This window comes from Vombatus ursinus, unplaced genomic scaffold, assembly GCF_900497805.2.
Source record: "Vombatus ursinus unplaced genomic scaffold, bare-nosed wombat genome assembly UNPS02014791.1, whole genome shotgun sequence".
In the NCBI taxonomy this organism is placed as follows: Eukaryota; Metazoa; Chordata; class Mammalia; order Diprotodontia; family Vombatidae; genus Vombatus; species Vombatus ursinus.
In genome coordinates this window covers 34,148,359-34,164,718 of record NW_020954569.1, presented here as the reverse complement: position 1 = coordinate 34,164,718, position 16,360 = coordinate 34,148,359, and the positions used below count along the sequence as shown (strand labels likewise).

Below are 16,360 nucleotides of genomic sequence, written 5' to 3'. Positions count from 1 at the left end.
AAGAATGAGCACAAAAGGAATGCACTACAAAGCATAGGAGAGTATTTCAAACAGAGCCTGGGTATTCCTCATTCATTCTTTCAATAGGATTGGAGCTAGATGACTCATGAAGCTTCTTTCAACCCTTGGACACTATGGTTCTAAGTCCCAATGTAAATTTTAAACTCAAGGTGGTAGTATGTTAAAAGAAGTCATAAGGCCAGCAAGAAATATGATGTGTCAGAGACAAGTTTACAAAGATGGAGATAATCAAAACAGATGTGTTTATGTTCAAACTATGAGGAAACGAGTCATTAAAATTATTTCATGAAGTAGAAGAACAAATGTAGAATGTGTGCAGTCAGAGGAGATGCAGAAAGATAGTGACAGATAAAATCCATTAGACTGGAAGCTCAGGAAACCATAAGTGTTCTGGGAAAACAGTATGATATAATGAAAAGAGCACTGGTTTTGAAATTAGAAAACCCAAGTATCCAGCCCTGTTTTCTACTTATTGCACAACCTTAAACATTATTTTGCATTTCTGTTCATTTTTTTTCCATGCAAGAAAATGAAGCCACAGGACTAGATTAGGATTCTTTACCTGGTGGCCCATGGATAGAATTCAAGGGATACTTAAAGTTGGACAAAAAAATACACCTTTATTTTCACTAAACTATGCTGAAATATGGTATTTCCTTCAAAAATTTAGAAATATGACTCTGAGAAAGGGCATATGTTTCATTAGACTGCCAAAAGTTGTTGTTGTTGTTCACTCATTTTCAGTCATGTCCAACTATTCCTGGCCCCAGTTGGGATTTTCTTGACAGACATCCTGGAAATAGTCTGCCATTTCCCTCTGCAGCCATTTTACAGATTAGGAAACTGAGGCGAAAGGGGTTAAATGACTTGCCCAGGGTCACACAGTTAGTATGTGTCTGAGGCTGGATTTAAACTCAGGAAGATGAGTCTTCCTGACTCCAGAGCCTGTGCTCTATACACTACACCACGTAGCTGTCCCAGCCTGCCAAAAGCATCTATAAAAAAGAAAGGTCCATAACCTCTAACCTAGATGGCTCCTAAGGTCCAATACCCTATGACTAAAGTACATTGACAAAAAATCAGGGCCTGTGATGGTCAGTGTGTTATATGCCATAATGTCTTTTTCCTATGATGAAATATTTTGTCTACATATATTTGACGACACTGGCAAACTCATTGTACCTGATGGGATTATGGCAAGATTATTATGATTATCTACTTAGTCAAATTGGTTAATGTAGATAAAATACAAGTTTATTTTGACATACCATCCAATTACAGTATTCATGAAAAAGGCACAAAATCTGTCATCATAAAAACATTGGGGAATAGAAAAATGGATGTTATAGTAATGTTGGCAATGGGAGCAGATGTTATGAAATTGCCAATGAATGTGACAGTGAAGGGTAAAACCATGCTGAAGCAACAGCTGCCTATTGGAATAATTGTTATGTGTCAAAACCAAGGATTTATGTCTGCACATTTTAGTGAAAGATTGACTAAATGCCATTTGGAATCAGAGACCAGGTGTTCTGTAGAAAAGAAAGCTGCTTGTCTTGTATGCAGAAAAGGGACATTTGACACCAGATGTGAAGAACGTCATCAGAGAAATGAATGCTGAACTTGTACAATGGCATAAAAACTGGAGGGTCTAGATATAAGAGGGTCAAGTTTTTTACTCGAGGGACAACTAGAAATCTTAAAACAAAATAGGTCTTGGCAGGAAATCACATTCAAACCCTTATTGGTATTTTTAAAATACCTATAGGAACACTTCTGAAAGAAGCTAAAAAGGCTTTAGGGATGCCTGAAACCTTACTGAGAAGTGAAGAATGCTTCTCTGTCCAAAGATAAAACCTGCATATGTGATTAGTGAATGTGGAAGGTAGACCTTTTGAGGGAAGCCAGCAGTGGAGTAAGTGGGAGGCATGTAAGGATAAAAACAAGCAGCTTCCATTCTCTTCAACCACTTGTCATCAGGGTTATAATTGCTTATTTAATCTCCTTTGTCAGTCATCATCTTCTCATGAATGCTACATGAACAAAGGAGTTGAACATCGTCGGTATTTATCCTGGAAAATGTAAAGTACTTCATCTAACCATTTTATCACTAGCAGAACCATCTCTATTCCTTTTTGTCTAACATAGAACTTTGTCTCTTTCACTGACTCAATTTTGTCATGCTGTCTTTTACTTAAGATGGCCTGGGAAGGGTCCATGGATGTTGTTTAAACTAATCTGAATATTCAGGGGCCCTGATAACTTTTGAAAACCAGAGCTGAAAAAATAGAAGACATTTTCTATGTTTGATTTAGAAACCATGAATGCCAGGTTCTGCCTTTTGGGTAGGCAAATGTACCAAAAAATTCAATTAATTAACAACATTCATACCAACTTTCCTGACTAATTTGTTCCTGCTTATTTTGGTGATATTCCTACATTTTCTTGCTACAAGCAAAAATGTATCTCCCACAGAAAGGAAGTGTTAACCCAGTTGCAGTACCATAATTTGTATCATATGTTGGGGAAATGGATTTTTCATTGGTCAAAGAGAACATTCTTAGAATTTATTTTAGGAAGACTGACCGCATATCTATTCCAATGGTATCTGGAGTTTCCTGACATCCATTGTATCATTTTCTCAGAAATAGTTTATACTATAATGCTTGTGATTATCAGAGCCCCCTATTCAGTTTTTCAGAAAACAAAAATAAAGTGAGGTATTAGATACTATTATTCTCAATGTTCACCTAGGTAATTTGAATTATATAGTGAAAATCACACAATATTATATACAATTATATAATTTATAACAAAAGTACTAAAAATATCATGGCAGATGCCTTGACCTGAAATGGAATTAGAGAAAACTGTGGAAAGTAAGACAGGCAGATATTTACACAAGCATTTTGTACAGTTTTGCTAAGGGGGGTTATAGAACTCCAAGGTTCTAATATTTATAAGGGTGAATCATGATGCCCATTCAAAATAGATAAGAGATCCTTTGGCCACATGATGTCCTATTGGTAGGGAATTTAGGGATGTTCTTGACAAAAGGTTTAATCTATTGTCAACAACGGCAGTCTTATTGGCTAGACAAACCAAATTTGCCATTTATACAATGGGTAGGATTATACAACACAATATACAATACAATATACAATACAATTATACAATAAATACACTTATACAATTTATGCAATTGACTTTTACAGGCCAAGTAAATTATATTTAATGAAGAGGTCCAAAGTGTAAAAAATGAAAATTGGTAATTGGTAATAAGATAATAAGGTACAAAGGAAGGACAGGAATTGATTTCAAATAAATCATTAGGAAAAAGTTTGTATACTAATGGCATATTGATTGGGGTAGGGGAGTAGATTTGTGCTTTTTTCAGTGTAAGGACCTCCCCAGTATGAAAACTCTAATGATACTGATAAGCAAATCCTCTATAACTCAGATTCTTATAGTATTGCCTGATAGGTTAAATTGCTTATGTGTCTGTCTGTCTATATGTCTGTCTGCCTATCTATGTCTATTTCTCTGTCTCATATATGTGGACATTTGCATATATCTGTTTCGTATATAGATATTTTTTTTAAATTCTACCATAAATTTTTAGGGTTATCTTCATTTCAGGTAGTAGAATTTAGAGTATAAGAACATATTTCTAAATGGTCACTTTTTAAATATACTTATCTCATTTTTTAAATTAATATTATTTTTTTTAAATCTGGATAGCTGAGATGAGGTTCTACTTACGGATTGGAGCACTTAATTTGTGTGTGTGTGCGCTGTGTGTGTGTGCATGCAAATGAGTGTGTGGTGACAAGTCTTTGAAGCTTTTTAAATGTGTTTTAACAATTATGTTTAGGCAGTAATGAAATTAAAAGAATTAAGCAGAATTGACCATAGCCTAGCTAGCTTTGGAAATTTATGAGTGAAAATGCTAAAGGTCCTTCTGTTACGCCTTTGGATTTGGGTGAAGAGAGAAGAGTATTATTGTGAATCTTTGCTCAGGAGCAATTAATGCTTAAGCATTATTACAATTTTGAGGGAATAAAGATTTTTGAAATCTGACTATTGCTAATACAATCTTGGTTTTGAAAACTTAATCTTCCAGAAAAGCTAATGCAGACAATCAAATGTGGCACTGGCACTTTGTTTACATCTAGGATAGGGCATAAGGATGAAGGTGTATTTGCAAAACTAGAGAAATTCTGCAGTAGAAATGGAATTGCTTATTACAATGGTACCTTTCTTCAGATACAACAGAAGCAAAGTGTAGTATGTTCTAACTTGGATGTATGCTCTAAAGTTAAGGAGGTGTTTGTTCATTTTAAATATCATTTAAGCTCCTTTTGCTGACAGCTCTAACTCAATGGGAGTATGACATAGGCTGAGCAGAGCTTTATTTTACTTTGTAGAATAAACATTTCTACCTCTTAAAATCCCTAGTTTATTTTTTTCTTTGTTTTGTTTTGTTTTTGTTTGTTTAGGCAATTGGGGTTAAGTGACTTGCCTAGGGTCACACAGCTAGTAAGTGTCAAATGTTTGGTCAGATTTGAACTCAGGTCCTCCTGACTTCAGGGCCAGTGCTCTATCCACTGTGCCATCTAGCTGCCCCTAATCTCTAGTTTTGTTTTTTTTTCAAAGCTCAGCTCAAGTACCATTTCTTTCAAGACATCTTTTCTGAACCCCCTTAGCTGCCTCCATGTACCCAAAAAACCTTGTATTGATTTTGTACATATGCTGTATTTACTTTTAAGGACACAATTGCTTCTTCCAATAGAATGGAATCTCTTTGACTGCAGGGACTCTTTCGTTTTTTGTCTCTATATCAGCTGGGCCAGCATACAGCAGGCCTTTTATGAATGCTCATTGATTGATTAAATAAATATAAAGTTAGCTATAAGTGACTTTCTGAAAAAGAAATCATACCTCTTCATTGTTTCTATTATAATATTAAAATATAGTACATGCCCTATTGTTTCTATTACATGCTATCACCCACTGAAGGTGGAAATGTCTTGGTGTCACATAATATTCTAACTTGTTGTGGGATCTTAGTCAAGTCCCCTTACATCTCTGGTCTTCAGTTTCATTTGTAAAATGAGAGGACTGGATCATCCCCAAGATGACTTCTAGCGCTAAAAATTTACTATTCTAATTTGGTATGGTTCCAGGAAGTATCTGATAATTGTATATTTAAATCGGACTGCCCTGAAAATACAAACTACTTTTTTTTTTGTTACTTTATTTCCATTTGGGTAAAATGACTCTCACTATGATATGGTACATCAGACCATGCATAACATACATACAGATTACATAGACAGTGGTATTTAATACCCTTGTTAAGCAACATTAAAGGTTATGGTGGCATGTATATTTTGTGTGTAGTACTAGGAGTATAGTAATTTAGATCAGGTACTTTGTCATTAGAAGACCTGGGTTTAAATCCTGACTCTGTCTAGCTATTTGCATGACTTAGATTTCTTATCTGTAAAATGAAGGGGTCAGATTAAATAACTTCTAAGGTCTCTTCGAGCTATAAATCAGTGATCAGTGATTCTGTGTGAGCATTCAGAAACATTGCTTAAAGTACTTTAGAAGGACCATGATCTTCTCAAATACAATTTTAAAAGTAAAAAAAGAGTACCACTCAATATCTAAGTGAGAGCACATTCTGTAACCTGGACTCCATATGGAATCCATAAATACTAATCTTTTACTAACAGATAAACCATCTTAAATCCAAAGTCATTAGCACATGTTTCTTCTTCTAGGCATCTTTTTTTTTAAATTCGATTCTATTTTCTATTCTAAATTCTCTCCCTACCTCTTTCTTCCTCTTCTCATTGAGAAGGCAAGAAAAAAGACAATTATTACAAATATTTATAGTCATACAAAACAAATTTCCACATTAGCCATGTTCCCATACCAAAAAAAAAAAGCAAGAAAAAGAAAAAAAGTAGAACAAAATGTTTCAATCTATACCCTGAGTCCATCATTTCTCTATCTAGAGGTCAATAGCATATTTCATCATGAGTCCTTAAAATTGTGGTTGGTTATTTTGTTGATCAGATTAACTAAATCTTTCAAGCTGATTTTCTTCACAATATTGCTGTCACTGTATAGATATACATACATATATATACACATATATACACATATATGTATATATACATATACAATGTTAATATCAATATATATTACATATAGTAATATGTAATAATACATATAATATTTCCCCCTAGTTCTGCTCATTTCACTCTGCATCACTTATACAAGTCTTCCCAGAGGCTAGGTAGCACAGCAGATAGAGTACCGAGCCTGGAGTCAGGAAGACCTGAGTTCAAATTTAATCTCAGATACTTAATGAACCTGGGCAAGTCACTTAATCTTTGGATGCCTCAGTTTTGTTCTCTGCAATGGGAATAGTAACAGCACCTATCTCCCAGGGTTTTTTTGAGGATTGAATGAGATAATAATTTTAAAGTGCATAGTACAGTGCTTGGCACATAGTAGCTCTATATATGTTAGCTATTGGCTATTATTATTCCCAAGTTTTTCTGAAACCATTAATATTTATTATTTTTACAGTACAATAGAATTACATCACATTTAAATAGCATAACTAATTGTATAGTTAATGTTTATATAGATAGAAGTGCCCATCTAAGACACATATAATGCATTTCACTTGTTTCTTTATACTCACATTAGATAGGCTGTATCAGTGGTGGCTGGGTAGTAGCTAGTTATCAAATTAATTCCTACTAGGGAGAGAGAACATGGCTAAAGTTCAGACATTTCCCTGTTGATGGACATCCCCTATTTCCAATTCTTTGCAATCACACAAAAAAAGAGCTGCTATAGATATTTTTGTACAAATGGGTCCTTTTCCTCTTTGATATATTTCTTTGAGATATAGTCCTTTGACTATTTCTTTGAGATATAGGCCAAAGGGTATATTCAGTTTAATATCATTTTCAGGCATAGTTCCAAATCATTGGCAATGTTTCTGATGGCTCACACATAATCATTAATCACTGATTTAAAGCTAGAAGAGACCTTAGAAGTTATTTAATTTGACCCCTTCATATTACAGATAAGGAATCTAAGTCATACAATTAGCTAAACAGAGTCAGGATTTAAACCCAAGTCTTCTAATTACAAATCCTGTGCTCTTTCCCACTGCACCAAACTGACACCACTCCCACACCTGGCATATCAGAAGTCCTTGTCAGGCTATAAAATTCCTCAGCTAATGTATTGTTTATAAAGTTTCATTTCATTTATCTTGAGAAATAGTTTTGCTAATTGAAATTTTTCCCACTTTCTCAAGAAAAATGAGAAAAAGTAATCTGCATAGACGTCATTTAAATGAGTTTTAGAAGGTTGTTTTTTTTTACATCACAAGCTAGTCTTCACCTTTCAGCATTAATAGTAATATCTCTCAGTTGCCTCATCTCTTTGTGTCAGGAAGGAGTTTTAAAAAGTATAATTAAAAGATAGCAGGTTGCAAAGTAATCCAGTATGTTCCATCCATTGTAGGTTAGTCTATACAACCTAGAAAGATATGTGCTTTCCTTCATTGTGTTTTGCTCAAGGTTTGTGATTTACATAATTTATTTTGCATAGCTTGCTTCTAAGTCAAGTACAATATCCATATTCCTGACTTATCAGAAGCATAGCATAATATATGTTCAATTAAATTGAATGAGAAGGTACTGATGGATTAGCACAAATCCATCACCTCTACTGGAAAAATAACTCAAGTTTTGCATGTTCTACTGACAGTTGAATCAGTAGTATGATTTTAATATTCAAAGGACAGTACACTATGCTGTTTTTTTCAATTAGGGTTAACTGAAGGAACAGCTCCTAAGATATTGACGAATCCCATTGTCTTTTGATAGGTCTGGAGGCATAGTAAAAAGTAGCCTCTCCCTAATAGGAACCAACTTGGTAGCTATCCAGCCACTGCTAATATGCATAACCAGTGGGAATATAAAGAAGCAAGTGATAAACATTATACATATGGACATTTCTATCTAATGATGTTCACACCTTTTACATTACTATTTAAGTTCCTCCCATTTCATCAAAGTAGTTTTCCTACATTACCACTAATAAAAAAGAAAAACTTTAATCTGTTTGCACTTAACACATCTAGAATCTGTATGTAAATAGCATTGTTTTCTTTCTAAAAGGGAAAGTACATAACTTTTCTCAGTATAAACAATCTGGTAGGAACTGAAGTGGATTGGGGAAGAGGAGACAGACTGGGTGAGCTGCATTTGAGTTTTTATATTTTGATAGAGGAAATTCTGATAATTCTCCTCTACTCTGAAGAGTTTCATTAAGAGGAAGAATAGAGTAACTAATATGAGTCCTGGAGAGGTGACAGGTCCGTTTGGGAGAGACCATACTTATAACTGATGTTAGGGAGGAAGTATCATAAAGTAGAAAGAACAAGGAATTAGGAGTCAAGATACTGGGATTCTAGACTCAGCTCTATTACTCACTAGCTCTGAGAACTCAAGCAAACTGCTTAACCTCTCTGGGACTCATCTGATTCATCTCTTATATTAAGGAGTCTGACCAGTCTAGCATTCTATGCATATCAAATGTTCTCTTTTGTGCTTCTGCTATCACGGGATTCATCTGAAGCACCACAGAGGATTTTATCAGTTGATTCAAAGTTTAAAAAGGTTCATGTAGCATATAGTAATTTCAAAAAGCAAAAACAAACTGATCTTTATTTTGTGAATAAACTCAAATTTCATTAGCTCTCAGATTAGGATGGTTAATAAGATGACTAGAAATACATGTTGCAAATTGGATACTATTAACCACCTTTGTTCTTACTGTTCGGCTTTGAATATTATTGGAGGAAATAATGAATCATTATGACTTCAATGCAATACAAATTCATACAGTCTAAAGTCTATTGAACTGCTGAGTATTTATCTCTTATTGACTCTTACCCTCATCCCCAACAATGGCTTTTTCAAGTAATTCTTTTCTATCTAACACCTTCCTCCAGTTCCCTACTCTACCACTTACCCAATTTGTTGTAATCAACCGTTTCTAAAATGGTTTCTATCACTACCACTTTATTAAATGATCTCTCCCCTCCTCTGTTTTACTCCTCATTACCAAAACCATTTTCTTTTCTATACACTCATATTTCTTGATTATTTTTGTGGTCTGTGACATTGTGGATAGTACACTTATTAGTACTTTCTTGTCCCTTGGCTTCCATTACACTGAATGGAATTACAACTTTTCTTACCAGTTCTTGGATTATTCCTTTTCTGTCTCTTTAACTAACTGCTCCTCTTCATATGATTTAAATGGGAATGTTCTCTGGGGTAAGTACCTTTATCTTCTCTCCCTGTCCTATCTCCTTTAGTGATAGCGCCTATCCCCATGACTTCAATTATCTCCTGTATCTACGTAGTAAGTAAACTGTTATATCTTCTGCCCCCAAACTCTTCTCAGAGCTTCAGTTCTACATTTATTATTTCTACATACCTCTACCTAGATTTCCAGCTGGAATCCTAAACTCAGTGCATCTAAAACTGAACACATCATCTTCTCCCTTAAATCTGCCTTCCTGCAGACTTCTCTTATTTCTGCTAATGTTACCACTTCACTTTCACTCTCTGAGGATCATAACCTTAAAGACATCTTTAACAATTCCCTCCCTATCATCACACATGGCTAATTAATTGTTAACAATGTTATTTCTACCTTAGCCATATAACTCACATCCCTGTTCCATGCCCCTTACCCTAATGCTCATTCAGGCTTTTATCACTTCTTGTCTAGGCTGATGTAATAGCTTCCTAACTAGAGTTTCTGACTCATAAATGTCATTTTCTAATCCATTCTCTAATTGCTGGCTGAATAATCTTCCTACTGTTATGTCACCATTTTACCACAAAACCTTCATCTCAAGACTCAGATAAAGTATAAGCTCCAGTCCTGGGATTCAAGGCCTTTCACATCTTCGATCCAACCTACCTCCTTCAGAACTGGGACCAGTAGGTGGAAGTAGATTTTTGGCTTGATATAAAGAAAGACTTTCTAACAATTAGAGATTTCCAAAAATAGAATAGAATGACTTGAGGGGCAGTTAGTTCCCACCTACTAGAGATTTTAAAAGCAAAGGCTGTATGACCCTTGGTGGGGAGATTGTAAAAGGGATTATTATTTAGTTATGAGTATGATTTGATGTGTTCTAAGGATACTTCTAACTCTGACATGCTGTGACTCATGAATTTTACATTCTAGGCCAATTAGATTATTGTCTTTTTATTCACTCTTTTCTCTCCCTCTGGGATCCTCATTCTTTGGCTCATACCATAACCTATGCTTGGAAGAGGTTCCAATTTCCAATTTTTGAAACTACTTCCTTCCCATAGGGTTCAATACAAATGTCACACCTACTCCTTCTAACGTAAACAAATTTCTCCTTCCTTACGTTGTTCATCACAATTTGAATAAAACTCAACTTTATGTTTTTTTTAAGTCTTTCCTATCTATGGGATATTATAGGCAGATCCAGTATAAATAAAGAATGGATAAATTAAACAACCCAGAGATACTTGCCCATATTTTTGATTCTGGGAAGAATCATTATTAGTAACATGAGTTACTACTTTTATCTTCTATTTTTACATTTCTCAACATTTAACTTAATTCTAAGCTTAAAACTGTAGCTCCCAAGAGAATTTATGAATATAGTTTTGTTCTTTTTTTTTTAATAGTATGCATTACTAAAGCAGTCTACAGGGAACTTTAAAGATAAGAACCATAATTGAACCCATGGGAAAATGGGACAAAGGGCTCATTTTCTTTGTCACCACCAATCTATTGCAGAAAACTGCCACAATCAATCAGGAAACCCCAAGGGGACTCCTGGAGTAGAAGCACCAATATACCTCTCCCATTCCAGACTGCTGGTTCTGAACATATCCAGCAAGATATGACATGACAGCGCTACTGCCTCTGCCTTATCAGCAGTTGTTGCTACTGAAGATTCACTCACCACCCAAGTCCTTGGCAGAATCAAATGGCTCAATACTAAAAATGCATAGGATTATCAATAGAAATCACATTAAAAATAAAATCTCATCATTTCATTCACTGAGGACAATGGAGCCTTTCCATTTCAAAACATCTCAAGAACAGAGATTGTCTTATTTTTCTTTTTTTAACCACAGTGCTTAGCAGAGTACCCCTCCCCACCCCCAACAAGCCAGTATCCTAGCAGTTACCAAACCAGAGCTGTTTGGTTTTCTTTTAAGGTCAATCTCTAGATGAAGACAAGCAAAGAAACAAAAGCATGTGAATAACATTGTTCCTAGAGCATGAAGTAGGTAGTAAGATAAGGACTCTATTAATTTATTTAATAGAATTAAGACTTTCAAGGAAGGATCTAAGATAAATAAGTTTGTGTACAATGGCTGTTTAAGCTTAGGAAACAGTGAGATCTGCACACATTTAAGGAGTTCTGAAGATACCAATGACTTACTGGACATGTTGAGATATTCTGCTCCCACTGGCTCATGCTCAAGCTCTCTTCCAACGTTGTGCATTTCTTCATCACAACGTCCCAGCCACAGTAAGGATCCTGAGCTCCAATACAAGCACTGCAAATACAAACCCCAAAGGTCAACAAAAGGGCAGGCCTGTTCCATGAAATGCTAACTACATTTTTGGTCCTACTTATCATGAGTAAGAAGAGGAACAGGAATGATGTAGGGTCATTTAAACACAAATGTGTTGCAAAAATCCAAATTAATTGAACATTTATTTTGCATATTAGAGATGAAGACTGGAAGGATAACTAATTACTAGATGAAAAAATCAAACAGTTACTGCATTTACAAACATGTGACATCTACCATTATGTGGGCAAACATCTTGGAGACTGATCAAGTCATGAAAATTGACATTTTATATATTTTTACATTTTATGAAGCAAGTTCTTTACAATAACTTTGTGGGATAGGCAACAAAACAACTTCCATTCCCATTTTATAGATAAGGCTATTGAAGGCTACAGAGTCTAATCCATGGGTATCTTTTCATCCAATTTAATTGAACATATATCATGCTATATTTCTAATAAGTCAGGGATATGAATAACATTCTTGATTTAGAAGCTAGCAACACAAAATAAGTATATGGTCAAGATCACACTAATAGTGCTTCAGGCAGAACTTAACCTGGGTCTAAGTTCAATGCTACTTTAACTATAGCACCAAATAATCTGAATGTTTCAGTTTATTTATGTTATCACAGCTACAGTCAATGTTTTGCAGTTAGCAGAAAGTGAAGCCTACCTTTTTTTTTAATTACAGGTAATTGGAGAATATTTATGAGATACAGTATAATCACAACTTATATGTATATACATATATATGTATATGTATATGTTTATGTGTATATATACATTTATATATATATGAGTGTGTGTGTAACATATTTCCATTTATTGAAACTGACTACTTTCAACAGGTAGGATCCATCTCAACTGGTTATGTCTTTGTTTACTCATCCATAAAATGAGCGCATGAATAGAGGATCACTTCTAGCTCTAGAATATAATACTTCTGCGTGGGAATTTTTGGATGTTTACAGATTCTTAAAATGTATTTTAAAGTATAGTATAATAATACTTTTTCATGTATTGTATGCGCTCTGAAATATACAAATTGTTTTCCCTAAGCTGTAAAATCATATTAAACTGATTATAAAGTGTGAATAATCCATTTAATCTCTGTCTAAATGAAATATTTCATACACAAAATGGATATTTTGCATGAAGGTCCCTCAGACTATTTAGCAAAGGAGAAAAAGAAAAATAAGAGATGGACAGCAAGGCAAAGAGAGATATAAAAAGAAGCAGCCACAAAGTGGTAGTTCAAGGCAGTCAGTATACCCTTCCTTCAAACTATGAACACTAGGAAAGAATTTCTAAATTTTGGACTCTTGCCCATACCCAAGCTAGAGTTTTTCACAGAACAAGAAATACAAATAACCTGCTTTATAGAGAACACATCCAAAGACTCCCCAGTTCAGCCAGACTGTTTTATTATGCAAGTCAGTTTTGTGAGCAGGGCCTCTATAGCTCTCTCCCACAATCAGGTGAAATAACATTGTAGAGTTCAATACAGAACAAGTCCCTCCTGGTATATGGCAGATAGCCCACAAAAACAGCATGTTGATTTGGTGAGAAAGACAAGTTCTTATACTAGGAGTGCTTTCTCTAGTTCCTTTCCATGTTACCATTACGCTCTACATTTAAATAGCTGAATACTGATAGTTGGGAAGGAGAGAGGGGAGCAATCATTAACACATTTATAATTCTTGTATCATGTCATTACTTAGAAATTACCATTCAGTAGTATTTATCTACTTGTATACCTAAGTAAAACAACCCCAACGGGAAAAACAAACAATCTAAACTCTCAAACTACAAAAGAAAAATGAAACAATATATAAAAATATTTAGGAGCTAAGAAGAAGAAAAGGTGAGGAAGATACCACTGTGCAAGTATCCCCCTTCTTTCCCTAAAAGATTCAGAATATTTATTTTCACTAATCACTTTACTACAGAGACCATTGCCATCAATTCCTTTTTATTTTTTATTTATTTACTTTTTTTCAGTAAGGCAGTTGGGGTTAAGTGACTTGCCCAGAGTCACACAGCTAGGAAGTATTATGAGTCTGAGGCCGAATTTGAACTCAGGTCCTCCTGACTCTAGGGCCACTGCTCTAACCACTGCACCATCTAGCTGGCCCCTCCTTTTTATTTTTAAATGTTTAGGTCCCATGTCATTACTAAGGCAAATACAGCTCCTTTACCACATAAAAACTGGAACTCATTATAACATCATTCTATTAGTATGCAAAAGCCTTTCCAATATAACATACAGTGCAGCTTAAAAAGGACTAGACTAGTCCCCCACTTTGAGCTCACCTGGCAAGATACTATTATGTGTATGGGTGTATCTATATCTATATCTGTATCTATATCTATATCTATCTATCTATATATAATATTTTATGTCAATTTTGTGAATGTCATGAGGAAGCTCAAGATCAAGAAGGGAACTTAGAAGATATCTAGTCCAACCCCATCATTTTATAGGTGAGGTCCAGAAAGGTTGTGATTTTCCCAAGGTCACATGATTAGAAGCATCAAAAGAGAGATTTTTGAACCCAGGTCCTCTGACTCAGAAGCTAGGGCTCTTTTCCCAGTACAATGCTTCCTCCAAAGATTTGATCTGATCAGGCACATTTTTGCATTATCCCTGTTTTACCTCCCTAGCAATATCATATTAGATTTGATATGATATAATGTGCCAGCTAGGTAGACAGACCTGAAGTCAGGAAGACTCATCTTCCTGAGTTCAAATCTGGCATCAGATATTTACTAGCTGTGCGACCCCGAGGCAAGTTGTTTAACCCTATTTGCCGTAGGTTCTTCAACTATAAAATGAGCTAGAGAAGGAAAGAGTAAACCACTCTAGTATCTTTGCCAAGAAAACCCAAAATGAGATCACGGAAAGGTAAACAATGACTGAAACAACTGAACAACAATAATTTAAGATGCTGCTTCCAAAGTAAAGCCAAGGGTCTGTACATTATTGATTTAATAAGCTGTCTATACTATATAACAGGATTCTTGTCATATAGATTTTCTCAAATGGTCGGCCTCCGTATGAATGTCAGGATAAACACAATAAGGCTATGTTTAAAGAGCTATGAAAAATCATGCAAATCTATTTTCATTCATCAGTTATAAGATAGATAGCTACTAACAAGAATAAAATTCCCCCCGAATAGTGGGAAACAAAAACTTCAAACTCACTTCACTTTCTGCCATATCTTAATCCACATTCCCCTACAGTTGAAGTTTTCAACAGCACTGAAACAGTATTTTAGTGTTAAGAATGGAAATATTTTACAGTATTTTTAATGAATGATTGCCTGCAATAATGTTGCTTTCTTCCTATAATGCCAATTATTCTTCAGAATGTTCTTAACTTTCCATTTAAAGAAAAAAAATGAATTTTCCTTTCTGCCAGGTATGTGTGTGTAAAGTATATATATATGTGTGTTTGTGTATCTATATATCATCTATATATTATATAGAATCCATGTATGTATCTGAAAATAATGAAAATGCTTTTTGGTGGTAATGATGTAATTTTAATCTATATTGTTATTTATGATAAAGTACCAGGTTATTGCCGTCCTTCATTATAATATATTATTTTTGGAAGCCAGGACATTTCTATAATGAAATGTAGAAAATTACGGCCTTGTTGACAGCCCTGTCATGGGATTCATAGACACAAGTTCTTTCTGTACCACTTTCATATTTATATAGAATTTTAAAATATCTTTTTAGTGGAAATGCCCAAGGATCCTTTAGTTTAATATGATATTCTGGTGAACATTGGACATATCTGAATAGAGAGGATGTTTTTGGTTGGAAACTCGTTGTGGATTGAGTTTTAAAAGTAGAAATTGTGCTGACATACATATAAAGACTCTATATCTTTTAAATTACAAAATTCTGTTGTTTGTGAACCTAACATAAATTATTTGAGTGAAGTAGATGAACAGATGCAACAAAAATACATACTTTCACCTAGATTTTCACATTATTTCTGTAAACTTGAAAATAATTACAGATTCATTCTCCATCCATGCTTAGGGTGGGGATTATCAGCAGAATTCCTGGTAGGAATACCCACATTCATAAGATTACAGACCTATTGGATACTGGGAATATTAAGGTACAAATTCATCTCCATTGAGCCCAAGGAATACCATTTTAGCAGCTGACTTTAGTTTAGTTTTGATTTGTTTCTGTCATGAGTGTTACAATATACAGCAGAAATTGTGAGTGTTGAATATATTAATGTAGTTGTTAAATAATGTTTAAAACACATTTGTTAAGCAATGACTATTTAATGATTTTTTTGAATGAGGTTGTACTCTGATCTCTGTCACTACTATACTAGTGTGAAATAGTTTTAAAAGTAAAATCTCTTTTAATCAGTCAGCCAGTCAACAAACATTTGTTAAGAGCTTACCATGTGCCAGGCACTGTGCTAAGTGCTCAGGACACCAAAAAAAAAAAGTCCACTTCCTCAAAACACTCACTTTTTAATGTAGGAGACAACTTGTATGTAATTAAGTATGTACATGACATCTAGACAGTAGATGAAAGATGAAATGTAAGGGAGGAAGATACTAGCACAGTAGTTGAGGGGGAGGGGCAGAGACTAAAAAGGACTCC

At 34.6% G+C, this 16,360-nt stretch overlaps 1 protein-coding gene across 1 annotated transcript in view; it reads right to left on the bottom strand.

The window, feature by feature from the left end:
- The window catches only part of SEMA5A (semaphorin 5A), a 651,274-nt gene that overhangs the window by 114,464 nt on the left and 520,450 nt on the right, over nt 1-16,360 (bottom strand). Inside the window, exon 13 of the mRNA XM_027868972.1 lies at nt 11,573-11,690. Coding sequence (XP_027724773.1) covers nt 11,573-11,690 — 118 coding nt within the window. The remainder of the gene's footprint in view (nt 1-11,572; nt 11,691-16,360) is intronic.